Source organism: Pteropus medius, unplaced genomic scaffold (assembly GCF_902729225.1).
Source record: "Pteropus medius unplaced genomic scaffold, Ma_sr-lr_union100, whole genome shotgun sequence".
Taxonomy (NCBI): Eukaryota; Metazoa; Chordata; class Mammalia; order Chiroptera; family Pteropodidae; genus Pteropus; species Pteropus medius.
The window spans coordinates 32944797-32972111 of NW_024349800.1; the positions used below are offsets into that span (position 1 = coordinate 32944797).

Genomic DNA, 27315 nt, shown 5'->3' on the forward strand with positions numbered 1-27315 from the left:
TACTGCCTCTGGGTCCACCTGGGGATCCCAAGAACTTCTCTGCACCTTCTGGAGCCTTTGAGGCTTCCTTAGGATATACCCCTTTCCATTTACCACCTCTACTCCTAGGGCTTGAAGGATAGAGCACCTTGTCAAAATCAGGGTTTCTTTGAGAGGCTTTCAGATTCCCTAGGTGAGTGTGCCACCAGCATCAGTATTTCCTTAAGTCTCCAGTTAAGAAAAAAAGAGAAAAAAGTAAAAACCAAAGAAATCAAAACAAATTCTCCAGTTATATCTGGGTATTCAATCTTAAGGTTCAGCTCTGGTGAGGAGGAGGGCCACTCCATCTGCCTCCATTTATTTCCCTTAGTTCTTTCCCCCTATTTCTCAGCTCAACCCCTAAACATCTGGATGGTTTTCTCCTTCCTATACGGCAGGAACTTCTTCTGAGTTATTTGGTGCTCTTCTGAGTTATTTGGTTTGCCCTGTGGTTCATGGGTACCTCCCATCTAGTACAAGCCCTTTTAGATGTTTCCTTTTTCTCTTAAAAATTGTGGCTTTTACAAACAAACAAAAATAATATGCCCATTTTGTGATCTCACTATGGACTTAAAAAAAACTTATCGGACCCCAAATTGAGCAGGACTGCATGTTTCTCAAATGTGTCCAGCCATGGATTTAGAGGGTAAAGATTCGAAACAACAAGAGATATTCCTCTAGACAAAAATACCCTGTGGCAATTAGAAATTAAGATTACAAAAAATAAAATTACATGGGATTAACCTCTAATACATTTTATCTCCATTGTATCTGAGAATGTAAAAGTTACTTTTTTGGCATTCTCAAGATCTGGAAGACTTAATACAATTTTCTTCAAATCCCTAACTTCATTGATTGAGTTTCTTTCTCAGTGCAAATCTAGTCTTCCGAATGGGCATTTCTATTTTATTTTATTTTATTTTTGAAGCAATTATCTGCTAGAGGCCTGCTTCTATTCTTTCAAGCATCACTGTCAGAATCTTTTTATATTCTGATAATTTAAACCAAGATCTCTTTTAGAAGCTTCCTGATGTCAACTAGATTCTTCAGGAAACTGATCCTTGGCTTTATAGCTAAAGCTATGACTAATAACTGCTAGTTTTTTTGCTCCAGTGTAGACATTCTGATTTGGAGTTTAAACTTAGAGCTGCTTCTCAAAGAGAGTCTTCATTTGTTAAGTGATCTCTTGTGGCTTGGTCAAAAACAGCTGATTATTGTAAATGAGTGACTGCTCAAATGACTTCTTTTATCCTCACCTCTCTTTCTTCTGCTTCCCTTGCTGTTACATATTAGAATAGAAAGCATTACTACTACTGCCCTCATTTAGAAGAATTTCCAGAAAACAAAACAAAACAAAACAAAAGCATTTGCATTATTAGCATTTGTGAGAGAAACTATTTTATCCATCAATATTTAACAAATGCAGAGAGATTTAAATTTGGATAGCATGGAATATGCTGCTAGAATATACACCTCTCCCTGATTCAATCATGAAAGTGACCAAGCTACAGAAAACATGTTGATTTCAAAATAAAATCATATACCTTACCATGAGGAGGAGCAGAAGATTATTGGATTTACCGTATTTATAAGAAATTGATTCTAAATGGGATTATAAATCTCAATTAACAATGTATAATTAATAGTACTGACCTACTTACCAGTGCTATAGAAATGCTCAACTTCTTGTGTGGAATAGAGACATTTTATATTCTACTTCTGAGTTTTTCTGCTTTCAATTTTTTCCTCTCAATACTCTCCTGCCAGCCCATGTCTTAACCCTTTTTCCTCTCTGAAGTAACATTTTCCCAAGACCCAGCCTTGGTCCTCAAAGACATTCCTGCTTCGACACTGACTTACTATAGGCCTGAAAAAACATCAGTAGTAAGTATTCTATAATAAGGCCATTAAAGCTTTTGTTTGTTTACTCTTTAATTTAGTGATAAACCAGATAATCAGAAATCCACAGGTATGGATAGCATGAACTGATAACAGTGATTACTTGAAACAGACCATGTATTAGACATGATCTCATGGCTTTATTTAAAATCTTTTATTTCTGTTTATAATTCTTTACAATGCTCTAGTTTCACCATATAATTATAGTTTTGGTCATACTGGATAATTGATACAAAAATACTAGTTATACGCCTGTAGAAGTTAGTCCGACAACAGTGTCAGAGGCTAGGATATTCTATTGGCCTTCCAGAGCCTGTGCGCTATTGAATTCATTATCACTGTTTTATAAAAATATCTTGAGTGGGTAGTCTAGTTTATTCATTTGACCCGTAGATTGATTGGTGAATGGCAGAGGTCTCTTGCAGTTCTTAAGTCAATATGATTGACTCTCAAGGTGATTTCAATGGCACGTCATTGAAATGTATATATTTATATATATATTTGTGTATATATATATATATATATATATATATATGTGTGTGTGTGTGTGTGTGTATGTGTAACACATATATACCTTGAAATTTTGACTAGTTTCTTTAAAAGTTGATGACATGATCTTTATTATTGGGATAATTATTTTTAAAGTTAACTGCATTGTAGGATTGAGCGGGATAGCAGATTGAAGTAGGAATAAAGCTAGATTGCTTGGTCTTTGAGGGGCTTGGTGTGCTTCTATAATGTTGTTAAGAGCAAGGACCTTGGATCTAGACTGCCTGGGTTTGCAACGTGGTTCTGCCATTTACTCTGTGAATTAATCTGTAAAAGGAGAACTAAAGTCACCCTGTTGACACTGTAGTCTAAAGAATACACCACAGGGAATTCTGTAGCAGTAAGCCTGTCCTTCTATATCAGCAGGTTGTCCTAAGGATTAAATGAGTGAAGTGCTTAAAACAGTGTCTGATAAGCACTCTGTAAGTGTTGATATTATTATCCTTTGGCTCAAAGTAGTTGTATTAATGGCTAGTATGTCTTAAAATTAATAGTGTTCTAATTTTAATGATCTCTAATTATTCCTCCCCAAAAAAAAAAACTACTTCTAGTTGCTGGCACTTGTTCCAATAAGTAGATTTCCAACAGATTAAATTGGGCTCTCTAGTCCTAGAAAAATACTGTATTGCAGTGCTGTACTGGGCTGTATTAGAGTCTGAGGCAAAGGGAACAATCAATAATATAGAGTCTATCTTTACTTAAAATTTTAATATTTTGTTAATCATGGACTGTTTAAATTAACTTCAAAAAATATTGCATTGATATATTATCTGTCTTGATTACTGAGTTTTTAGCATTTTTTTCTTTCTTTTATTTTTTACATCCAAGGTGAATGCCTCACTCACCTCACTCCCTCATCTCTCTCTCTAGTCCTGGCCCTGCTGTGTTGGACTTTATCTGTTATAATGAAAAGAAAATGTCCTCAATTTTCGTGTGGTTGGTGCATCACTATTCTCTTGCTCGCTGAATGAGGCTGTAGTAACTAAATTTAAATCTAGACCTTGGAAGCTGATCCTTAGAATGTCAATCCTATTAATGCTAAGTCTTATTTATTATTTTTAATTACAAGATAACTTAGAAAATCTTAATTTAAGGAATTCTTAAAATTCAAAATATATTCCCTTGAAAACATATATTCCCTTGAAAACATAGTTGTGTAATTTGGTCCTAAGAGTGAAATAAGCATAAAATAAGTGTGACACCAAATCAGAGTACCATAGGGCAGTAATGAGAACAATTATACTGAAATCAAGGGAGGAAGGGAATGGGATTAAACCTAAGAGGAATTTTTTTCCCAGTAGTGTTAAGAGAACCACAACTAGTCAAATGAGCCACTCGGTGGAGAAAGAGAAAAAGCATAAAATGCCTCCCTATTATTGATGAGGAAGTTGAGAAAATGTGCCCAGGACCAGTGCTGGTTAAGTAAATAGGAGCTCAGCCAATATCCCATGCATTAATAACCACATCTATGAGTTTGGAATCAGATACATGTTGAGTTGGATTTCTGCTTGGTCATCTATTAGCTATACAATTTGTATAAGAAATTAAATTCTCTGATTGTTAGTATGGGGATAAAAATGCCTACTTTACCAGATTGTTAAAGAAATAAGAGAGTTTATGTAGTGTAGCTAAAAAAGCCTTGGGCACATAGATGGTGCTTGATGGTTGGCTATTTGTGCAATTATAATTCACATTAATATTATGTCAAGCAATATACCAGCTAATCAAGGGCATTTAGGAGAAAGTGAGTATAGGTGGCCAGTCTGCTGTGGAGTGGTGGTTCATTACTGAGCTGGGGTAGAAGCCAGCCAAGTGAACTGACCCAAAGAGAACATGGGTGCCCATTTAGCCACCTGAAAGGTCGTCAACTTCATATCGGATCAGCGTCTATGTGCCAATGAACCTAACAGTCTTAATTTCTGAATAAAGCAAGAAAATGGCACCAAACAGACAGGAACCCAGGGAGCCAGCCAGTCCTCTGGTTGCCCAAGAATGCTTTGCCTTCAGTAAAGCAGTAGAGAAAGAAGCTACTTTTAGGAGAAAAGAGAAAGAAAGGCTGACTCCAGAAGTTGTTCTTATGGAGAGAGCAAGGGGCTGAGACGTGGGCTGTCAGAGTGCATTGAACTGAAGGAAGGAGCTGATGACGGAAATACCTGGGAAGAGATGACTGCAACGGGCCCTTATTCCATACAAGTCTGAATATTCTTATAGTAATAACAAGTAGGCTGGTGTTGTTCATCTTAAATTGCTGAAAATACATTCTCATCTTTATTTTCTCAAACTAGTGTTTAATTTTTTAAATCTCTAATCCCTTCCTCATTCTACAGTAGTACTGAGTTAAAATATATATTTTTTACTACTGAGTTAAAAAATATATTTTTATATCTATATCTATCTCTATCTCTTTATCTATCTTTTAGTGGATTTGAGACTTTTTTCCTGGATTCCAGATAACATCGCAGGACACTTTCTTATTCTCGTCCTCAGAGAAAAAAATAATACCTGGTAATGCTTATGTCTAGGTACCTGGCCAAATCATTCAAAATTTAGCCATCTGGATATATAGTCTAGAATGCTTAACAATTGCTTTTGTAATTTGAAAATAATAATTATTAGTTATTTCTTAATTAAAATGAATAAACATTATATCTTTGAATCACTTATTAAAAGTACATTTAGACTGGTCTTCATAAAAAATATGAGAAATTACCATAACACTTTTGTTCCTTAGCAGCTCATTGAGTTTTCTAAGTAGTCGAGAAATTTAAGCGTACTGTCATCCTCCAAAGCAAGGAGTTCCATCCCCTTTTCTCTCCCGGAAATATAGAGCATTTCTTTTCCCTATCTGTTCATGGGCTACCTGAGATATCTGGATCCAGCTTTCATTTCATCCAGCACATGAAAGTCAGTTTTCCTTGGATTGTGTGAGTTCAGTCTTTATACTTTTTTATTTTAGTGATTTTTTCCTTGGCAAAGGCCCTGTTCCTGCCTGGGAGCTGATTGAGCTTCTGTAGAGCCAATATGTTTCTCAGTTCTCCAATTTAAATGCTGCCAAGAATTTCCTAACGTGTGCCATGAGAAATTCAGCAGCACATGAAATCCCATTCATTAAGTAAACAGTTAACTAAGCAACCTTTGGCAAAAGGCACAACCTATCTGACATTTGAAGCACTTGGGACTTTCCAAAGGAAAATTAAAGAATGCATTAAAAAGAAATACTCCCATGCTTAGCAGTCATAGTTGAAAAGTAACAGTTCCCAGCCTAGAGTCTTTATACTTTTTAGGGTCCTTGAAATTAGAAATAAGGAATAGATTGTGTGTGCGTGTGTGTGTGTGTGTGTGTGTGTATACACTCAAATTTTCAACAAAAGAAAGGGTTGCATACTTACCCACTGTTAGTACAAGCTAAATAAAACAACTATTTGCAGCAGGCTATAATTCTATCAACTCGCTGTGATTATAGAGGGTGTCTCGTTTTGTCATTTAGATGCCTTCGATAAATATAAAATGATCAAACTAAGTATCCCTTAATAAACACTATTTGTTTAGTAAATGACATCTTTCAAAATGTAGAGTTAATGGAAGACAAGAAATAGAGTTATGAAATTTGGGAAATATTCACGTAAACATTATGATTTGAAGGAGATTAACTACTCAGAATGCTGCTTTAGTTTTTAGAGAAGTATTCACTTATTTACTTAAATGACAAGCACTTCCCTCTTAAACATTTAAGATCTTACAAATTTAAGGTCATAGAAAAAATAATAGTAAAGATAATGGATATTTACTCAATGCCCAAGACCAAGGACAGTACTGTATGTACTTAAATAATACTGCAAAATAAGTATTAATAATCTCATTTGATAAAGAGTGAAACTACTTCAGAGTTTAAGGAACTTTCCCAAGGCAGTGTAAGTAGTTAAGTAGCAAAGCTGGAATTCAAACCTAGGGCTGTTTGAATCTATGTCCATATCCATAGCTATAGCCATAACTATATTTATATCTATCTATCTATCTATCTATCTATCTATCTATCTATCTATCTATCCACACACACACACATATATCATGCAGTGCATTGCCTTCATCAAATAATATTAAAATTACAGAACAGATTTTTACACACAACTTCTCAGGAACAAGTTTACTTTGCAAAATCTTTTCATCTTGGTTGCTAAAAAGACAGCACTGGCTGTTTTATGTGTCACCTTCTCTTGTTTCATTTGAGGGTTCTCAGGTGGAGCTGTGATTGAGTGAGCAGAAAAAGCCAGGGCAAGAAAGGAGATTCATACAACTTGAGTATAGTTATCATAAATTAGACAACCAGCTCTTAAAATCTCAGGTCAAGGAGGCTAAATAGAGTCTTATAGTTTTTATTGCTGAAGAGAACTTAAATATCAGAAAAGAAGTCTCATAGAAAGAAAACCAAAAACTGTAGTCTCTTCCTGGCTCTGGAGACAGTCATTCAGATTCTGTCTTGTCCACTACTTAACTGTTTCCACACTTACTAGCTGTGTGTCTCCAGGTAAGTGTCCTGGCCTCTTGAAGAGAGAAGTGGAGTCAGAGGCCACTTTGCTTTCTCCTGCACTGAGAGGACTCTGTCCTGTCTTCCAAGTCTATTGGATGAACTGGCCACCTACTCCTGATATTTTACTGCAAGAAGCTCTCCCAGGGTCTTGTGATTACTGGACAAGAATTAGTATGCTAATTCACTTTTTTTTTTATCTCTGGCACTTTTTGTCTCTATAGTTGTATATCTGACCTCCAAGTAATAAATATAATTTTCTAAACGTGAGGCCAGATTCACTGATATATTAAAATCAAAATTATTATAATAATTTATAGACTATAACTTTACAAATAATTGTAACAGGAATGTAATTCTAAGCAAGATATAATTTCCTTTTGCCATTCAGAAGTCTCTTTAAGTGAGTCTGAATTAATAATTTGCCACCGGCTTTGGCTTGCTGCATTTAGCTTTGGAAAGCTAGATCAGAGCAACTTTGATAGTTCTATTATATATATATTCATGCAGAAAACAAAAACCTTTTTCTGATACGATGTATAAACATTATTAGATAATTAATATAAATGGCTTGGTAGGAGGGGGCCTAACATATATTACAACATATTATAAAGCTATGATAATTAAATAAAGTAGAACTGGCTTAAGGAAAAAAAAACATTAATAAAACAATGCTCAGGAACAGAATCTTGTATATGTAAATATTTAGCATGTGGTTGCTCTTACAAGTCAGTAGAAAAAAATGAATTATTTAAAAATTGTGCTGGCTAAAATAAGTAACTATTTGAGCAAGGGGACTCAGTTTGGATTTTCCCCTTGAAAGATAAGATGAATATTTTCAAAAATATTAAAAAGTTGTACACACAAACACATAAAATTAAATAATAAATATTTTACATGTTAATATGTTTTTGAAATCTCTCTTGCAGGAAGACTTGCTAAGCCAAAAAGTGATGAACATGATCAAAAAGTGATTGTAGATTCAAATGTTAAAACTTTGGCTGATCCAAGCAACATACACCATGTTATCTCAGATCAATGGGGAAAGGACAGACTATATAGTAAATAGTACATCTTCATGCATATATGTGAACATACATATACTAAGTGGTATATTGTCTACGAATGACTACCCTCTTAGAAAAATGTAAAATTAGATTATGAGGGAGCTTCACTGAGCTCTTGAGGCTGGGTCGCAAAAGGAGCTTACACTGGTTAATCTAGACATAACATTTGGTTCTACTATTTTGTCATTATCAGTTTGAAGATATCATTCTTGGTTCATGGGAAAATATGTTCCCTTAAAAATAATAATAGTGGCTACTTTTATTCACTAAGACTGGCACAGGATTAAAAAAAATTTGGATAAAGCAAACATGCGTTGTCCTTACTAGCAGCATCTGTCTGCTTAGAATAGAAGCTTTAAACCCTAATTTATGGGGTGTTAACATTCTGCAAGATCATGAAAAACTGATGCTGAAAATATCTACGTCACTTAGTTGCAAAATAACAGTAAACATTACAAGATTATTGTTTCTAGTTAACTTTAATGTCTTTCTAAATGCTATTAGTGGGGGAAATCAGTTTAAGAATTTTTACCCTCAGGACTTTTATTTTTATATTTGAGCATCAGCTTATTATAAAGCTAAGAGAATTTTAAAGTTAAAATTGCCTTTAAATTAGTTACAGTTCCCTTTCTGCCATGTTACTAAAAAGAGAGCTACTCTTCATTTGTAATTGCTCAACAGCCTCTCATAATATTGCACCTATGGTAGAAATGGTTCATTGTTCTATTTATTTATTTTAACAAAGCTGAAGGAGCACTAAATCCTGAAGTCTCAATACTTGTTTCAGTATCAGAACTTAGTGTTAACTGGGACAGTCCCTTAGCTTATCTGAGCTTCTTTCTTCATCTGAAAATAAGATGATTGATCTAGTTTTCAGCTTTAAAAAAATCGACATCTCAAATCTCACATTTACTGACAATAGTGGTTCATTTTTACATTATTCTTTTCCAGAATCATTACTGGATACCCAATCTTTAATGGGAGAAAAATAGACATTTCTATTTAATGGAACTCAAGTTTTTTTTTTTTGCCACAACCCATTTGCCAGTGAAAGCGCGTTAAATAGAGCTGTTAACCCAGGGACAATCTAGTCTTTTACCTCCCACACTAACTTGTACAGATGGTGTCCAGTGTTGTCTAAATAACTTGAGGCAGTTCGCTGATGGTGGAATGAAGAAAGGATAAAGCAAGAGGGTTTTTCTTTTCTTTCTTTTTATGAATAGAATATATTTAATCATATTTAACTGGAATTAAGCAAGAAGATTTATTTCTCTACATAGCTTAGACAAAATTGTGTTGGTTTTTCTTTCTAAACTTCAACAATTTTTTACTTAATTTAAATGAGTTTCATGCCTTTTTTGAGAAATTATGTTATTATAGTCTTTTTTACATTACATAATTATTATTATTGTTTTGTATGGGGAAAGTTTTAATTTAGGTGAAAATTTTATCTGCACATAATCTGTAAATAGGATTAGATTATGGGAGGGGGTGAAATCACCAACTCCCGTCCCCCTCAATAAAAAAACCCTCTTATCTTTTAAAATACCCTATGTCACTCTCCTTAAAACACATTTTCTCAGTGTTAAGTATTGTTTTTAAAGAGGTACTGGGTTGCATTGTACAGGGCTTATATATTTCCTACATTTTCCTTCCTATCTGCTACCCCTTCATCAACCCACTTCAAATGTATAAGTTCTTGCAACTGGATGCACATCTGCCTTAAGTGGACATATTCAGATTATAGATGAAAATGCCTATGGAATGACATTCTCAGAAAAACTAAAATCCCATTAGTCCTTTGGTCAGTTAAGCTCAACAAACATTTTTTTTTATTTGTTTTTTTTTTTTTTTACCATTTTATTATAAGCAGGTTCTGTGTTAGGCTTTTAGCGTAAGTAAGTGAATTCCTTAAGAAAGTTGATCTTGAGTAGAAGATCAGACAATAATGAAAGCAATGACTTAAAAAAGTGACCATTTTGCCTCTGTTTTTATATTTATCTCTTAATGGTGCCAGGAACGTTGAGGGAAATCTGCTTAATTTTCTAACTTTTTTAAATCATAAAATAATGTGTTTCCCACCCCCCCCACCCTCCCTCCTCCGCCCCCCGCCGCCGGCTATAGCCATTCTTTTAAGTCTGCCAAGCCTATAAGTGCTAAAATTTGTTTTAAGCCAAGACATTTTTGGTTCCAAATGTGTAAGACCATCTGTGTGTCTCAACCAAGAACTCTCTAATTTAATACATGTGTTTATTTTTTTCTGGGCATAATGATAGCAAGTTTGACATATTACTTATGAATACATTTACATTGGGTACCTTCTAAACTTTATGTACGTTTATGTGTGTCCACATATAGTTTACACATTACCAATATATATGCCAATACAAATATTCAAGAGAAATTAAACCGGTTTATTTTTAGTGGACCATGTTCTTCTATTGGATTGGATGCATGCACAGAAGAGTAATTAAAATTGCATTTTCTTCAGTACCTTTCCTAACAAGTACTTCTCTGTTTAAATTGAAAGTGTGGGGATTGAAAAATAATTTCAAAGTAATAAATAAGTTAATATTGAGGATAAAAGTTGTAATACATTTTATTTCCTTTATTGAGCTGGCCCTTATCTAGGTCATGGCAAAACAGATGTAATTTACTCCCTACTTGTTGGGGTGGCCCTTGTACTGTTCACTTATGGACTAACTCTTAGTTGTATTTTGAAATAAGCACATTGCTAAAAATAGATGTTTCATGAGCATATCACAGATAGAAAATAATTAAATTTTGGAGTTTAAAATATTCTCACTTTTTCTTAATAAACTATTAATTGTGTTTAAAACAAACAAACAAAAAACTAAAATGACATTCCCTTTAGATAATTCTTAAACCTTATGGACCTTTAAAATATAGAATATGTATGTGTGTGTGTGTGTGTGTGTGTGTGTGTGTGTCTGTCTGTCTGTCTGTCTGTGTCTGTGTGTCTGTGGGTGTGTTATATCATAAATGCCATACCTGTTGAAAAACTACATTATAGTCCTGCAAACAGAGAAATAGGCCCCTCTGCTTAAACTGAACTTGAGAAGAGACATTTTAATCAAGAGGCACATGAAAAATTCCTCTGCTCAATTATCATATTTGATTCTCTTAGATATATTTTAATGAGGACAATGGAAGGAAAATACTAGCTTTTGAAATAATCCATATAACTTATAAGAATGCATGGTGGCAAATAGCTGTTTGTGAATCTCCTACTTAGCAACTGCTGTCAAAAACTAAGTGAATTTCCCTGCTGAGATACTAAGACAAAGTTTAAAGTTAACATATTAGATATTCAGACAGTGTATTAGACATTGTCCTGGTGCAAGACATTCAATGAGCTCTGTGTCTCCACATATTTATTGATAAAATAGGATAATGTTATCTATTTCCTAGGATGCTTGTGAAGAGTAAACACATAATACATATAAATCATTTGTAATGAAGACTGACAGAAAGTAAACATTCCATAAATCTGAACCTATTCTTGTTATTGTGGTTCTAGTGATAGTTTTGTTATTGAATGCCACAGAACCCTCTCATGAGAGAAAGTAAAACTCCCAAGATTACTAGCTTCCTATGTATATTCTCTGGCTAAGAAACCCCAGCTACAGTGAAAGCCTGCAGTGTACTTCAAACTACAATATAAATATCAGAATATGAAAAGAGGCCCCAATCTGCTTTGAACTCTTTGATCCTGCTGCTCTATTAAAACATTGACCAGTAATCTACTATTTGCCATGTTAGGTGTTATACTTGTTACAGTGTTTGTATTTTACAACTCCATTTACTCACTGTAGAGAAAATAGTTATTCATAATAATAACAACAACATGTATAAGAGTAGCTACTGTTTACTTGAGCACTTACTCTGTTCTTGGCCTTGAACTTAGCACCTTAATTGAAATGTAATTTATTTTTTACAACAACCCTAATGTGGTAGATATTATTACCTCATTTTACAGATAAAACCAAGCCTTTGTGGGGTTGAAAGACTTGCATGAAGTCACAGAATTGCAAGTAGATGAGTTGAAATTCTCTGAAATCTGAATTGAAAACCAGGTTCTTAGGCCTCACTTGTTATTTTCCCAAGAGTGGAAGAGAAAACCAAGACTCAGATTAAAATGAGTCATTCATATTCTCTCAGGGAGGGTCATAATAGAGTCTAGATCTCTGCTTACATCTTTGTCTCTAACATCAATGCTCATTTTACCACCCTGCACACTCTTAGAGTTAAGGTGTGAAAAGCTTTGATCAATTCATGCTAATTAATTTAATTCAAGAACCTCATTAAAAGTTCTAAATGACAACACATAGCAACAAAATAGTCGTTAGTAAGTGGCAAATGTTTTCCTACTGATCTACATTTTTCAAATACTTTCAGTTCCTATGGAAAGAGCTTTATCTATCAGCTACCAGTTCTTCAATACCATCTGTACAAACTTTGGATAGATATAATACTTGAGGCATATCTGTGTACCTAAAGATGTAGTGGACATTCTGTTTACTAATGGATTAGTGTTTTGATATATCTCACAATAGGGAACAATATCCTGGCATCAAAACCACAAAACGAAAAAGCCAGAAAAAGGGAACAATTTGGCATCTTTTACCTCTGCCTCAAATCACATATTTTAAGGGGGTAGGGATGAAGCTCAAGGATTGATGGGTTTGACTTGCCTTTCCTTTTTAGAAATCTGTTTTATAAATTAAGAAACTAAGTCAGAAAGATTAGGTAATTTGACTTAGGTAATAGCTTTGTGATTAAACTAAGTCCATATCCAGACTATCAAACTTCTCTTCTCTAGCCTGTTTATTTCCCCTGCCTTTTCAGGAGTATTATCAAAACCAAATAAAATACTCAGTGACTGTCTACTTTAAATTTCAAGCCTAAAAACACAAACGTATTACTTCTATTCTTCCATATTTAAGTGTGAGGAACATTTCTAACGGATGTTGTAGTAAAGGAAAAATATAATCAATGTGTGGAAATTATATGGAAGCTAAAACAAAACAAAACAAACAAACAAAACCTTAACACAGCAAATAATAAATGACAGAAGAACTTAAGGCTTCTTTTATGTTAATATCTTTTGTGACTTATAATACAAACTCATGAAGCAAGGAAAAGAAACTGAACATTTTTAATTACTCTTCAAAAAAAACATTTTCAAAAGAAATCCTGATTCTACAGCAGATCTAAATTAGTGTGCGATAATATCATCAATTGTTAAGATGATGGAATACATATAGATTTGTTGAAAGTTTAAACTATTATAACTTTTGATATAAATAAGAAAAAATATATATATGAATGATTCTAAATGATTGAGAAGCATCAGAAAGAGGGAAAAAAGCTTACAAGTGAATTTTTAGATTTGCAGTGCTTAATGGCTGCTCTGTGTTATTATAATTGAACTATATTCAGGTCATTTTTAAGATAAATCTAACTTTAAAAAAGTAGGATGGTTATGAAATCTGGGTCAGATGAAGCAATAATGTAGAGCTGAGAGCTATCAGCCTGCCTATCCAAAATTGCTTTTCTGTCTTCCAGAGTTACCTTTCAAAGAATATAAAATGAGAAGGAAAAAAAATACATGTGCTTCTCCTCAAGATAGTTCTTCTAGGAAAATGATCTACCTCTGGAGAATTTTAATTCAGGTGTTTTTCACTCTAAAAGTAATTTACACCCGACAAAATGAGTTTGAAGGTGAAGTTTTCTAATACATAGGCCAGCTTGCCATTTATAACTGAACACACATAAAAGTTTCTACATTTTCCTAGATAAATAGGCTAAAATAGTAGCTAGGTTATGAGATTGGTTCACAATACATATTCCATTATATTTTAACTATATTTATAAATGTTATTGATAATAGTGTACAATCTGGGGACAAAGTTTTAAAAAAGCGAAAGAAGAATTTTATTAAACTCTCAGCAAATATTTATTGTCTACTCAGTGCTTGGCACTGATCTTGGTGCTAGGCTACAGTGAGAAAGGTCACTGCCTGCATAAACCTTAGAATCTGGTGAAGATTAATTTTCTTTCTTTGAGCGGTGCATGGCTAACCCTAAGTAATAAGATCGAGGTAATTCCTACTTTTCATTTCCATTTTCCTGAACCTTCCTATCACCAGGGCACCCATTCACTCATGAAATTGTAATCTCATTGAAATCTCCACCTAGATTTGCCCTAACCCCACATTCTTCAACATTTTTGGTAGCTGATATGGGACTCAAATGGCAATATATACCCACTTGCTCATGTCAGAAACACCCAATTGAATTTCTGTGGTTCTATTGCACAGGCAATGTGTTAGCATCGATCAGAGTTATCATCTGCACTGTTTGGGTCAGGAAATAACTCATTCCAGATCAATATCTATATCAAAATAGTCTCCAAATATTAAAATATAAATCACCAAGAAAATGAAAAAAAAAATGGAGTAGATTGAAAATCACGGTGAGAGGTTATAAAACTTGGAAATCATCCATGGAAAGCATTTTCTCCACTTCTAAAGTTCCCCAAAGAAAGGCAATTCTAAATCAACTTTCCAAGGCTTAATAGCTGTTTCTTTTTTTAAAGAAAGTATACTTAAGATTTAATCTGATTCCTTTTTGTTATTGCTTAAGTTCATTTTCTCTTCTTTTGTTGTCAGTAGATGCTTATTAAACCATTACACATATCTGTTAAAAGAATAAGGAATATGGTATTATTTCATAATCCTTCAAGATAAATGTAAACTGAAACTATGACAAACATTGGAAAGATGTGACTATTTGGCACAAATCAAGTATAAAATACCAGTTATTGTGCTTAATTTCTAAATGTTTCCTTATAATGGCTTAATTTAGAACTAATATCTCTGGGTCTACTTGGTAAAGAGATGATCATATTTTTTATTATGCTGTTTGATGTAGTTGATAATCTTACAATGTGCCTGGCATTGGATTGATTACCATTATGTATATTTTTCTCAATTACATGAATTTTCTTCTTTAATTGTTATTACTATCCTGTGAGGTGTTATCTCCCTATAAGGGAGAAAAAAAAGGCTTAGAGAGCACACAGTCAGGTAATGCTGGAACTGGAATTTGCACTATGGAGTTCAATACCAGAGCATGCATTCTTAGTCATTCTGAAAAATAAAATATCCATTAACAAATTATATCAGGAAACTCATCAGCCAACTCACTCTTGGCTCAATTGGCCTTGGGTTTGGAAGAATTAACTGCTGTGTTGATCTGGTTAATTTTATAGCACTAATCAGACACTTAAGTTGTCTTATTTTTTTCTTACATAAATATTTTATTACATATGGATAAATGAGTTTAGAACCAGACATTTGGCTGCTGTGAAATTTTGAATGCCTTCTAAAAAGAATTAGATATTCTTAAGTCTTTATGACATATTTTTTTGGAAATATAACTATCTAATGGTATGCATTTTGTAGAAAAAGTATGCATCTCTATCCTTATGTCGAAATAGCTACAAATTTTTTAAAGCATTGTGATAGCAGATGCATGATATTATGAGCTCTGCCAGTGGATTTGCCCATTGTGATATTTAAGTCCAAAAAAGCCCTCAGATTATCAAACAACCATCAGAACCACCCACCATTTTAGATGAAGTGCCTTGCAAAATGAGAATACAAGACAAACTTTGCTCCACATCTGCATATGTTAAAAGTGAAATGGAACGCCAGCGATACAGGTCGAATGGATTTAGAGTAAACACCATGTTCCAGAGTTATGTAACATTCAAACAGTTATTAATGTGGAGCAGGGCAAGAGAGAGCTTCCGCGTCTTAGTTGTATTTTATAATTTTTCTGAGAAAATTTGGATGTTCTCTCCCTCAATTTGTGATTATCTTACAAATAACATATATCTTACAATGGATATATAGACCATAAAAGAAATTCTGTATTTTAAAGGACTGTTATACAAAAATATCTAATTTCAAATACTTTAATGATAAAACTGAAAAACCTCAGTACTTACATTTAATAAACAAAGTATGATAGCCAACAAAAGAAAACAAATGGCATTTGTAAATCCAAGTCTGCACGTGCTTGAAATAATAAAAGCTCCACACAGATTTATTTAAATTATTTGAGTTAACTACAGGCAGTTGTGTACATGTGTGTGCGCACACACGTTATTTGAATGACATTAGATTGGAAGTTACTATTCAATGAATTGATACTTTAATTTTACTTGGCTCAAAAAGCTGTCTTATTAATCAAAAGGCACTAAACATTGTGTGCCTTTTCATTATCTACTTGCCAGTTACATGAGCTGATGACAATTTCTAAATATTAAGATATGGGTCTAGTTTTTCACTGCTATACTCTGCCTACAGGTTGTATATAAAAATAATGATGTAAGGCTGGAATTATCTCGACTTGCCAAGCAAGGAGACCCTAAGATGAAGATCCATGGAGTAGTAGCATTTAAATGTGAGAATGTTGCAACTTTGGACCCAATCACCTTTGAAACCCCAGAGTCTTTCATCTCTTTGCCTAAATGGAATGCAAAGAAAACAGGCTCCATATCATTTGACTTCCGCACAACAGAGCCAAATGGCCTCATTTTATTTAGCCATGGCAAGCCACGACACCAAAAAGATGCCAAGCACCCACAGATGATAAAGGTTGACTTTTTTGCTATTGAGATGCTGGATGGTCACCTCTACCTCCTCCTGGACATGGGATCAGGTACAATAAAAATCAAAGCCCTGCAGAAGAAGGTGAATGATGGAGAATGGTATCATGTGGACTTCCAGAGAGACGGACGGTCAGGTAATTTATTGTTTTTCTATGCTGTTTACTTGCTGGAATACCCTATATGTTTCTTTTCATGCCTAAAGAATTAAAACCAATACATAGAAAATATTTTCTGCATTTCTATCTTTAGGGTAAAGGAAATTGTCTGTTACTATTTCTGTGTCATATCATATAAAAATCAGAAGGAACTAATTAATCATCTTAGTTGGGCATCAAACTCCAAATGCCCAAATGGCTACTTAAATGAATATTTATTGAATCATCAAGTGCCAAATCTTGCAAGAAATTTTATCTTGAATTTACAAATGATAAAATTCAAGGTTCTGATATTACCAATTACCTCATATCAATGGATGTTTGGAGGTGCCTGAAATGTCAAATATAAAACATGGAAAAATGTTAACGACCCACACATAAAATTTTTAGTTTAGTATAGCACACTTTTTATCAAGGTGAACGTAGGGTATCAAAAACACTTTAATCAATACAGTAGGATTTCAAGGACACTGACAAAACTCTGCTACCTTTTAAATAGCTTCCCTTTCTGAGAAGGTGTTTGGAATCCCACAAATAGGGATTCATTCCTCTGGTTTCTTTTTGCTGCATCTTTTTTTCCTGGAGATGTGTGTGTTGTGGGGAAAGGTCAGGACTTATAGGGAAGGCCTGAAGAAATTACATTTATTTACTATGAAATTTTTGAGTAGATTATGGGGCTTAGGAAGACGAATAGCATTAGGTTTGGGTTGGGGCAAAAATCGTCTAGGCAGAGGAAACAGGGTTTGTGGAAGAGGGGAGGGAGGAAGAGAGAAAGAGAGAGAAACAATTTGTTTTAGGTATACAATTATATGTTATTTATTTTACTTTCATCGCTCTGTGCTCCTATGCTCTGATTGTCTCTCTCACTTACAAATCAAATCATGTTCTTATAATGAAAGACAACTGAATTTAGTCCTAGCTACTCTGCTCCTCTCCCTCCCATAAATCTCTCATTTGCATAGATATTATACCATCCACTCTGGATTTTCCAATAAATAGCAGTGGAAGCTTTGCCACGGCATTTTTCATGGGCCTGAAATTTTTTCCTGTATAAAACATATTGGTAAAGACACAGCGTTCACTGGATCCCAGACCCAGTAAAGGGGTATCAGCAGTGATGGGACCTAGGATTCTATATTTTTGCACACCTTTCCAGGAGACTTGATAATCAGCCAAATTTGGGAACCACAGACCAGATGACACTTAGTACTTCTTTCAGATCCAACAATCTGTGATTACTATTCTATTTGAGAAGGGCCATGCTGAAGTCCTGAGGCTGAACTCTCCTTTTCACACCCTTCTTTCCTAGACTTTCTTGGTACTCTTTTACTCCTGGTTTCTCTGAAACAAAACAGTTTCCTATTTCACTATTATTCATGCTTTGTCTTCCTGTTTATCAGTCAAGAAAATTATATTCACCTTATTAAAAGAATATGTTTTTTTCCTCAGGAAAAACAAATGGAATCTATGAAAATTAGGGAGCAGGGAGAGAGGGATGAAAATTGAAAGGTCAGAACTCATTGCTCTGATCTCCAGGTATCTCAGAGACTGTTTCTGATTCCTCACTCTCTGGAAACTCGGTCTTTCTACATTCTTTCATTTCCCCAAAGAAGTACACAAGGACAATTCGTTACCATTATGTACAATCTGTACCATGTTATCATTTTCCTCTGGTGTCTTAGATAATTGAGAGTAGACTGTATTTTTTCGTTGTTGTTGTTGCCTGCTGTACCATACTGATTTTATTAGGAACTGGATTCCTCTTTGATTTTCTGATTTAAGCTGAGAAGAATACATTGATGGGAATACAGATATTTAGCAACAGATCGCTGCCCTTCGACTCCAATAGAATAAAAAAAAAAAGAAAAGAAAACCACCCATTAGATATTTGATAATGATGATTTATACCTGGATATTTATTGTCTTTTTTAAACTTAGTTTTAAATTATAGTTGTTATACATTATTTTATTAATTTCAAGGGTACAACATAGTGATCCAACATTTGCGTACCTTACAAAGTGATCACCAAAATAAGTCTAGGACCCATCTGACTCTCTAGTCTTAAATGGTGATGCAATCTAATTAGTTTCTCCAAGTTCTTTGGATGACCTATTACAATAAGGATTAAATAAATACCTTAATCCTCAAAGAGAATAAAATCTACTATTTCTGTGTAAGCTCTTTAATTCATTAAAATTACCAATAGTTTATTAACTGTCCCTCAATGGGAAAAGCAAAGAATATCTAATTTACAGAGTTCGATGCTAGATGAGAAGAAGAATGAAATGCCTTAAGAAAATGTTAAGAAAACAAATAAAACATGTGATTTTTGTTGGAATCCAGTGGAAAGATTAAGTTAGTATGCTTGGTAGTGTTTTGATGGTAAAGTACTTTTATATGATTACAATTTCAGATTAACCGAATTAGAGCCAACAATATAAAAACCAAAGCTTACTCCCTAAACCAAGTTCTGTCCTTTACTAAACTGAAAAAAAAAATTAAAAAAAAAAAAGAGAGTTCATATTATATTGGTCAAGCTCAAGGGAGTTTAATGTAATTTTAATAACTGCAGCAGTTAATATTTTATATATAGTATTTTAATTAAGTTCTATATTTGCACACTACATTGGTTTGGTATAAAGCAGCCTTTTAAAGATTGAATGAAAAGCTATACTAGCTTTCATTTTATTTAAAGGATGTTTTTGAGTTACGCTGGTGAAATACTAAGGTTTATAGCTCAGTTAAAACTAAGAAACATAGATTTTAAGAAATAATTCATTTACTCTTTTTTCACATCATCTGTATTCAAAGGCTATATGAAAATTACTCTTCATATAATATAGGGGAATGATACTGCTCTGAAAGAAGGGCAATGTTGGTTGCTTTCTTACTCATGGATGAAGAAGTTAAAATCTATTGAATCTCCTGGGATACTCTTTAGCCGATTGATATTTTAAAACATTTAATGAGCCATATTTTTTTCTGTTATTAAAATAGAGAGAACCCAGGCCTAAGAGTTATTCTTTCTGCTATTGACCATAGTGAAGTAAGTAGGAATAAGACCCATGACTATTAGTCTGATGTTAATGGTTATGTTGGCTGGAGATAGGGTTAAAACTGTATTTGATGGACAGACTGATTTTTAATATTACTCAAACAGTTTATAATGGAAACCCATATATGAGAGGCAGTTGTTTTTTTTTTTAATTATGTTTAGAACCACAAGTCCCAGTACTTGTGCAATAGCAGTTGCTCAATAAATATTTGTTATAAGAAAAAATAAAAAATAAAAGCATGTGAATGGCTCAGCACCAACCCGCCCCTAATATTCTAAAAAGAATAGCACCATTCTTACATTTGAAGAGTAATAGCACTCTTTCAATTGTACCTGCAGATTTTTTAAGGAATTGCATTACCTTCAGAAAGCAGTTTACGCAATATAGGATAACAGGTGCTGACCTTCTTTTAAAAATACAGTGCCATTCTCCAAGTCCAGATGTCTGGGGAAAAAATGCAGTAAGTTAAAACAGTTATTAGGGAACGGTGGTAAGCTTGGTACAAAAATGACCAGCTTTTATGAGAACAAGACTGCTCTTCTGGCTTGTTCATGAGATTCCTGTGTTATTTAGCAACCATGTACATAGAAGGGAAATTAATCACGAAGAAAGGTGTTCCTTTCTGAGGACTGGGTTATACAGCCACAGTAAGCAGGCTAGGGACAAGGAAGATGGTTACAAGGATGTCCATATTTCTGATGATTTGCCCTTCAGTCTTTGTTCACTAAAAGGTGGGCACATGAGTCCCTTGTTTGATGAGAAGTAGAATCTTTATCTGAATACTTTTCTAGAACTTCATTTTCAGTACAATTAATTGTATTGGGTTATATGTCCCTTCATCTATTCTGTGATGCAGAAAAGAGAGAGGCCCTTTAAATCCTACACTTGACTAATACTGTTTGGCCACAGCTCTTCTCTTTGTACAGTGTAGCTTCTTTCATCATCTGTTTAGTCTATGACCAGTGACATGGGAGGCAGAGTGGGTTGAGCCATAAATGGCGTTTTCAGATCCTGCACTAAACTGACAAAGGGTAACCTTGCAAAGTGCAGGCATGATTTTGTGGATCAGAGTATTTGACCTGAGTGCTACAGAATGTGCATGTCCGCCATGAACAGCTTAGCTACTTACCAGAGCAAACCCCCTAAGTTGCTCAGTTAATAAATGTGATTGAAGAGGCTCGTTACTATGCAAAGATTGCAGGGCTTGTATTTCTTTACCAGCCGCTTCTCCCTTTCCAGGGTTACCCCTTCACTCTCTCTTGCTCCCAAACTCAACACCAATCAGTTGCCCAGGTATTTAGCTAAAGTGTGAATTGTGTTAAAATTAGGATGAGGTTAATGACTGTCTTCTTGGGGCATGAATATTGTTTAAACTTGTGTTAAGCTCTTTGGCTCAGTCAAGGGTATCCTCTCAAGTATTTTTATAACAAACTGCCAGTCATTTTTTTTTTCTTTGCAAACCCTCATTCATTACACATTGAAATCAAAGAGAAAACTCATTATTCTTGTCAAAATCGGCTTGTGTACAGCAGGGTACAGCAGATTGTATCAACAATTATTCATGGGTAAGCCTATATTTAACAGCTAAGGAGCCATCGAGATTTGACTTGAAGTCAAAGAGTTCTAGTTTAAGAACTAGAAATTACAGTGGGAAAGGCACACAGCTCTCTTCAGAGCACATAATTAGAAGTTTAGAGTAATCACTGTTTGATATGAACAGTACTTTCTAGCTATCTGTTACCAGCACTGATTTCTGTGTATGCCATTCACGAATCACCATGCTTAGACATTTCTATTTGAACAACATTAGACAATTTCTCTATTTAGATCTTGATTTGAACTTGCCCTCTGACTATAAACATTCCTCCTATGCCTCTACCTAGTTGCCTGTTGCATATACTGAAATTATTTCAAGTACATTTATAATACTTTATTTTGTATCCATGTCCATAAACCACTACCCCTCAATGGGAAGACTGAAATACTTTATCAGTAATTTATCGATTATTTGACTATTCTGATGACTAGCTGGATTCAATTTTACATACAATCTTTATATTAAATTTTATTAAATTCACACATATATTTAAGTTTTTATTCTGAACATGTTTAAAAAGAAGAAAGGTTATCTATTATCTTCTTCCTGCTCAAAACATTTTCAATTTTGCACATTTTTTCTAGTCTTTGTTAACATGTACATGTATTTTATATAGTTGCAATTACAGTATAAACATAGTTGTTCAGGCTGTTTATTTACTATGATGTCTTTTTTTTTTGCTCAAAAATATCTAAATAACAACATTTATTCTCTGGGAATTATGAAAACAGCATCTGAGAATAAAAGCAGAGCTTTTCAGAGGCATCTTAACAAGGATCCCAGGCGTATAGGACTCAGCATATTAACTTGACTATAGAAAAGAAAGTCATAGAGGCAAGACATTGGCATTATCCCTCTAAGAATTGTTCAGGAGAGTTTACTATCTCACTCCCACCGTAGAGATAGAAAGCAGGTCATCTTAATTGATAGGATGATGTCAGACCATCCTAGGCTAATGTTACTACACATCGCTTTATCTCATATATTCTCCCTGTGTTAGAATCCATGTTCCCTACTCTTTTGATTAAGATTTATCTCTCATTGTAAATCTGATTGCAACTGAAGAATAAAATAGACCAGTTATACAGACATGAATATTCAGATTTCTGTAACAATTAAATTTCCCATCGTAAGTGAATAAACATTTGGATTATAAATTGAGGTCTTATATTGGCCGAGCTACAAAGGAAGCATTCTATATATTGTAATAGTTAATTTCTCATAGAGAATTAATTACTTGGAATTTTATACATTGGTCTTGTAGGCTTGGTAGATATTAGTCAAACCCTGAGAGATGGAACCTCGCTCTTTAAATCTACCAAATCCCCTTTCTGTGCCTACCAAGCTAAGGAGCAGACCCTGGGCTAGGGTGTCAGTTACATCCTTAGAAAATAGGCAGTTAGTTTTCTGACCACACCCAGACACACTGACCCTCTGGGTGGAGTGCTGAGTAGAAATCTGTGGAAATTCTGTAAAATAATATTTTAATTGCTATAAAATATGTCACTTCATTAATATTCACTGCTTCCTATCCTTGCATATGATCATTTTTAAAATTCATATGTATATACATGTTGCTGTGTGTGTCTTTGTATATGTGCATGTGCTTAATACATGGAATGTATATAAGATATAAATATGTGCTATTGATAAAAATGTTCAAGCAATTCAAAAAGTACATAAATGAAAAGTGTTCATTTGCCACATACTTCTCTCACCAATTCACTTCCTCCTTCATAGGCAATCACTAAAATAATTTGGTATTGAAAAATTTCCCAGTATTTTTCTATGCATTAGTGTATTTGTAAATGTATTTATACATATAAAAGAAATGTAGAGCTTCTTTTTACATAAACAAGATCATTTTTCAATAGTCGGTGACTTGAAAAACCTACAGAGAACTTTTCCTGTGCCATTTTTTGTAGTGACATCATAAATCCCTTAATTTGAACATACCAATTCATATTAGTAATTTATCTATTGATGAGCATTTAAATTTTAACTTTAAAAAAAGTTCACCGTTTTAAACTCATTCATAAAGGATGTCTTCATATTATATCTTTGTGCATATTGATCAGAATTTCTGTAGCATATTCTGAGAAATGGAATTGCTGGGTTAATTGCATTTTTAATTTTGAAAGGTAATAACAGGTTATTTTACTAACAGATTGTTTGAGTTTATACTTTTATTTGTAGTATATGAGGTTCCCCTTTTCCTTCAATCTTGCCCCTCACTAGGTATTCTCAAATATTTTACATTTTGTTCCAAGATTTCTTTCTTCATATATTGGTTTGCTTTCTGAAATTTCTGGCTCATAGGTGAACCCAAGTGAGCAGAAAACGCATAGTAATGAACAGAAAACAATATTAAGAGTATTTTTTTTATTATTTTCAAATAAAGTTTATTTCAGTTTCTATTATAAACCTAATATGTGAGATTTTTTTTTTTTTTTTTAAAGACACAAAGGAAGAAAAGAAGGAAGGCAGGGAAGGAGGGAGGGAGAAGAAAGAACTATTCACTCATAATCTCACTACTCCAAAACTCCCATTGTTAATATTATGATTATTTTTTTAACTATTTATGTTATGAGAGTTGTATTTTTTCATTAATTATATTATATGAATGTTTTGTTCTGCTTTTATCACATATACCTTTTTACTGACTTTGAATTTGTTAATGGAGTATGAATTTGACAAGTATATTTGCAAGTTTGTGGGATCTGAGTTCCTTCTGCAATGAGAAGTGAATCAGAATTATGGATAGATAAAAGCGATATTTAACTAAAAATTATTTTAAGCAGCAACTTAAAATTTTTTATTTAAAAAAAGAACCATAGTGAGTTTTCAGTAAATTCCTTTATTTTGCATAAGAGCCACATCGAAGCCTAATGAATCTTTTATTTGGCTAAGCTTGCCAGCTAGTCAGTTGCAAAGCTAGAACATGAAAATTGGTTTCCTCTGGCCAGGCAAACGCATTCCCCATTACAACACACTATCTTCTACCATCTATTTTCCCGGTCATTTAAACTTTTGCAGTAATTTAAAACTTGAAGCCACATTAACTTATTTTAAATCTAACCTTCATTTCATGTTTCTTCTCACCCCATAAGCTAATCTTCTGGAAATGGAATAGCCAAAGAAAATTGGGTAAAAAAAAAACTAGTAAAAACTAACATATTATAAATACCAGACCAAATCATAAAATTGATTTCCATTTTTATGACTAGAACTGTTTTCAACAGTTTTTTCCCCTTTTATGTATACTTCTACATATAGTATGAATTTGTTTATGCTTATAAATATTCCTAAATGAATATTATCTTGTCTGTCACCTTGATTTTATCTTTTGCATATATCATGAAAACAGCTATGTTTAAATGTTAATATAAAAAATATATTTGGCTTTTAGCTGAAATTTCATTTATTTTAAAGTAAAATAACACAGCAGGATGTTTTAGATTTTTAAATATTGAAGCAAGAAGCACTGATCAAAATAAGTTGCCAAACATGACTATGGTCAACAGATTTTAACAAATCAAATATAGTAATGTTTTTGTAAAATATTTGTCTAATTTACCAGAAACTTTAAATGTAATTTGTAGTTAGAAGTTCCAAAGAGAATGTATCAATATTTATAGTTCCTAGAAAAAGATAGAGGGATAAACCAATAATATACCAGAATTTTGTTTCCTCTTAAAAATTCACTTATATGTAGTCATACTTTAGCCTTTGGAAAACTCTCATTTTCTATTGATATACACACACACACACACACACACACACACACACACACACACACCTGTGGCAACTACTCAATTGTCTTTATCAATGAACAGGGTCTAAATATTCATATCATATTTTCTTGGCAACCACTGTCTTCATAACTCAATTGTAATAAAATAGGCATTTGGAAACCTTAATATCGAAATTTTGCTATGCCCATATGTATATGTTCAATGGGCTTAAATGAATTTAGTGATTCTGTGATGTGTCTTTTGCTTAGGTGAAAATGTTTTCTGATGAGTATCAGTAATAAAATCATTAAGGAATTTAGAGTTCAAATCCCTTATCAGAAATGTGAGTACTTCAGGTTCTTTGCACATGTATAGGCTAAAATATAAATATCTATTTGACTCAGTAATAAAATTGAATTATTAGTTCGGGTAAAGTTGTTACTCTGTGAATCCTCAAAATATAAAATAATTGTTTCCATTTCACTTAAATTAGTTCTACACTTTCTCTATTTTTTTTTTCTTTTTCTATGTCTTTTCAAAGACTTTCTTTTAAAATGTAAGTGGATATGGATTGACAAAGCATCTAGGGAAAATAGTAGTTGATTTTCAGTCATGATTGTTTCATTCAATTATGTTTGTTTGCAGGATATTTTAATAAATATCTGACACATGCATATTCTCAGTGTGACTCCTTACCTTGAATCCAAGGCTAAATTAAAGTTGTAGTTCCCCTTGGACTGTATTTGAATTGAAGGTTGGATTACGCTCCTTTTGCTTTTGTTCCCATCTTTCATTGCTACTTCTTCCCATGAGAACTCTAAAATTGTTTCTTAAAGGGGCAGTAAAGAGCTATAGAAAAAGCATCCTTATCCTTATGATAGTAACCTCTCAATAAGTGTTTTATGAACTGTGGGTTACAATCTGTTAATTGGTTCCAAAGTCAATCTGGTGGGTCCTGTCTAGCATTCGTATTAATAAAATTATTTAATAAGAACAAAATATCAGAGTACCTCTGAGGTAGTAGAGTTAAATAGTTTTCTGTTAAACTGTGTGTGTGTATGTGTGTGCATGTGCACACACACGTACACACCCAATGGACTGTATATAAGTTATATGAAAATTGTGAATTAACTTTAGGTGTTGTAATCAGAAAATTCCAGTCTAATGACAAAGTTATAGTGAATATCCTCCTCTAGCCACAACAAGCACATCCATAAAAACATATCTGAACTTTCTGACAATACTTTGTTCAGAATAGGTATTAACATACCATAAATAAAAATCCAGAGACTTAGTCATTCCATTCTCACTGTCAGACATACTGTTCATGGGTGATTATCTGAAATATCTGGCGGCAGTTTTGTCTCTGAGAGTGTAGACACACTGAATATGGACACAGCTTGGTGTACTGAGCTATGGAACCATGGGGGTGGGGGATGAAGAGAGCGGTGGTTATGCAAGCCACTGCATTCCCTCCTCTCAGGAATCCTCCAAGCATCCTCTTAGTGTCAGACTCCGAACATCATGAATAAGGACAACACAGTTTTTCCAAGTGTTTTTCTTTCCCTCCCCTGAGCTGAATCAAGCTTGGTCCATGAATATGAAAAAGACATATGGAACAAGTTGCATATTTTTAAAAACATGTTCCCACTCTTTTAAAACTTCATTATTGTTCACTTGCTTTGTGTCTCTTAACAATTCTCTCTCAACATTACATAATCATTTCTAGGAGGCCTTCTTGAACTAACTGGAAAACTAACTAAAAGCACTCCTCTTGCTTTTATCTTATAAGCATAAGTCACTGTGTTCATTGCATACAACCCTTTGCTTTCCACACATAATAGGTATTTTTTTTAATGTCTGCCTTTCCATTTGTCATTAACACTCGTTTCTTCTCATTATTTTCTAGCTGCCATTAGCTACTGCAGAAGAGAGAGATCATCTTTTAATTCACTTCTTAGGGCATTTTAGATAGTTAAAAAATGTATGTAATGAAATTCTATTTGGAAGA

The 27315-nt window shown here is 33.6% G+C and overlaps 1 protein-coding gene across 14 annotated transcripts in view; it reads left to right on the forward strand.

Annotated features, from left to right (window-relative positions):
* NRXN1 (neurexin 1) overlaps positions 1–27315 on the forward strand; it is a 1007449-nt gene that overhangs the window by 428144 nt on the left and 551990 nt on the right. For 13 of the 14 annotated variants that reach the window (XM_039887176.1, XM_039887185.1, XM_039887183.1 and 10 more), the window contains one exon: positions 16457–16895. In XM_039887176.1, coding sequence (XP_039743110.1) covers positions 16457–16895 — 439 coding nt within the window. Of the gene's footprint in view, positions 1–437; positions 450–16456; positions 16896–27315 lie in introns of those variants that run through there. The other variant, XM_039887191.1, reaches the window with a different exon arrangement.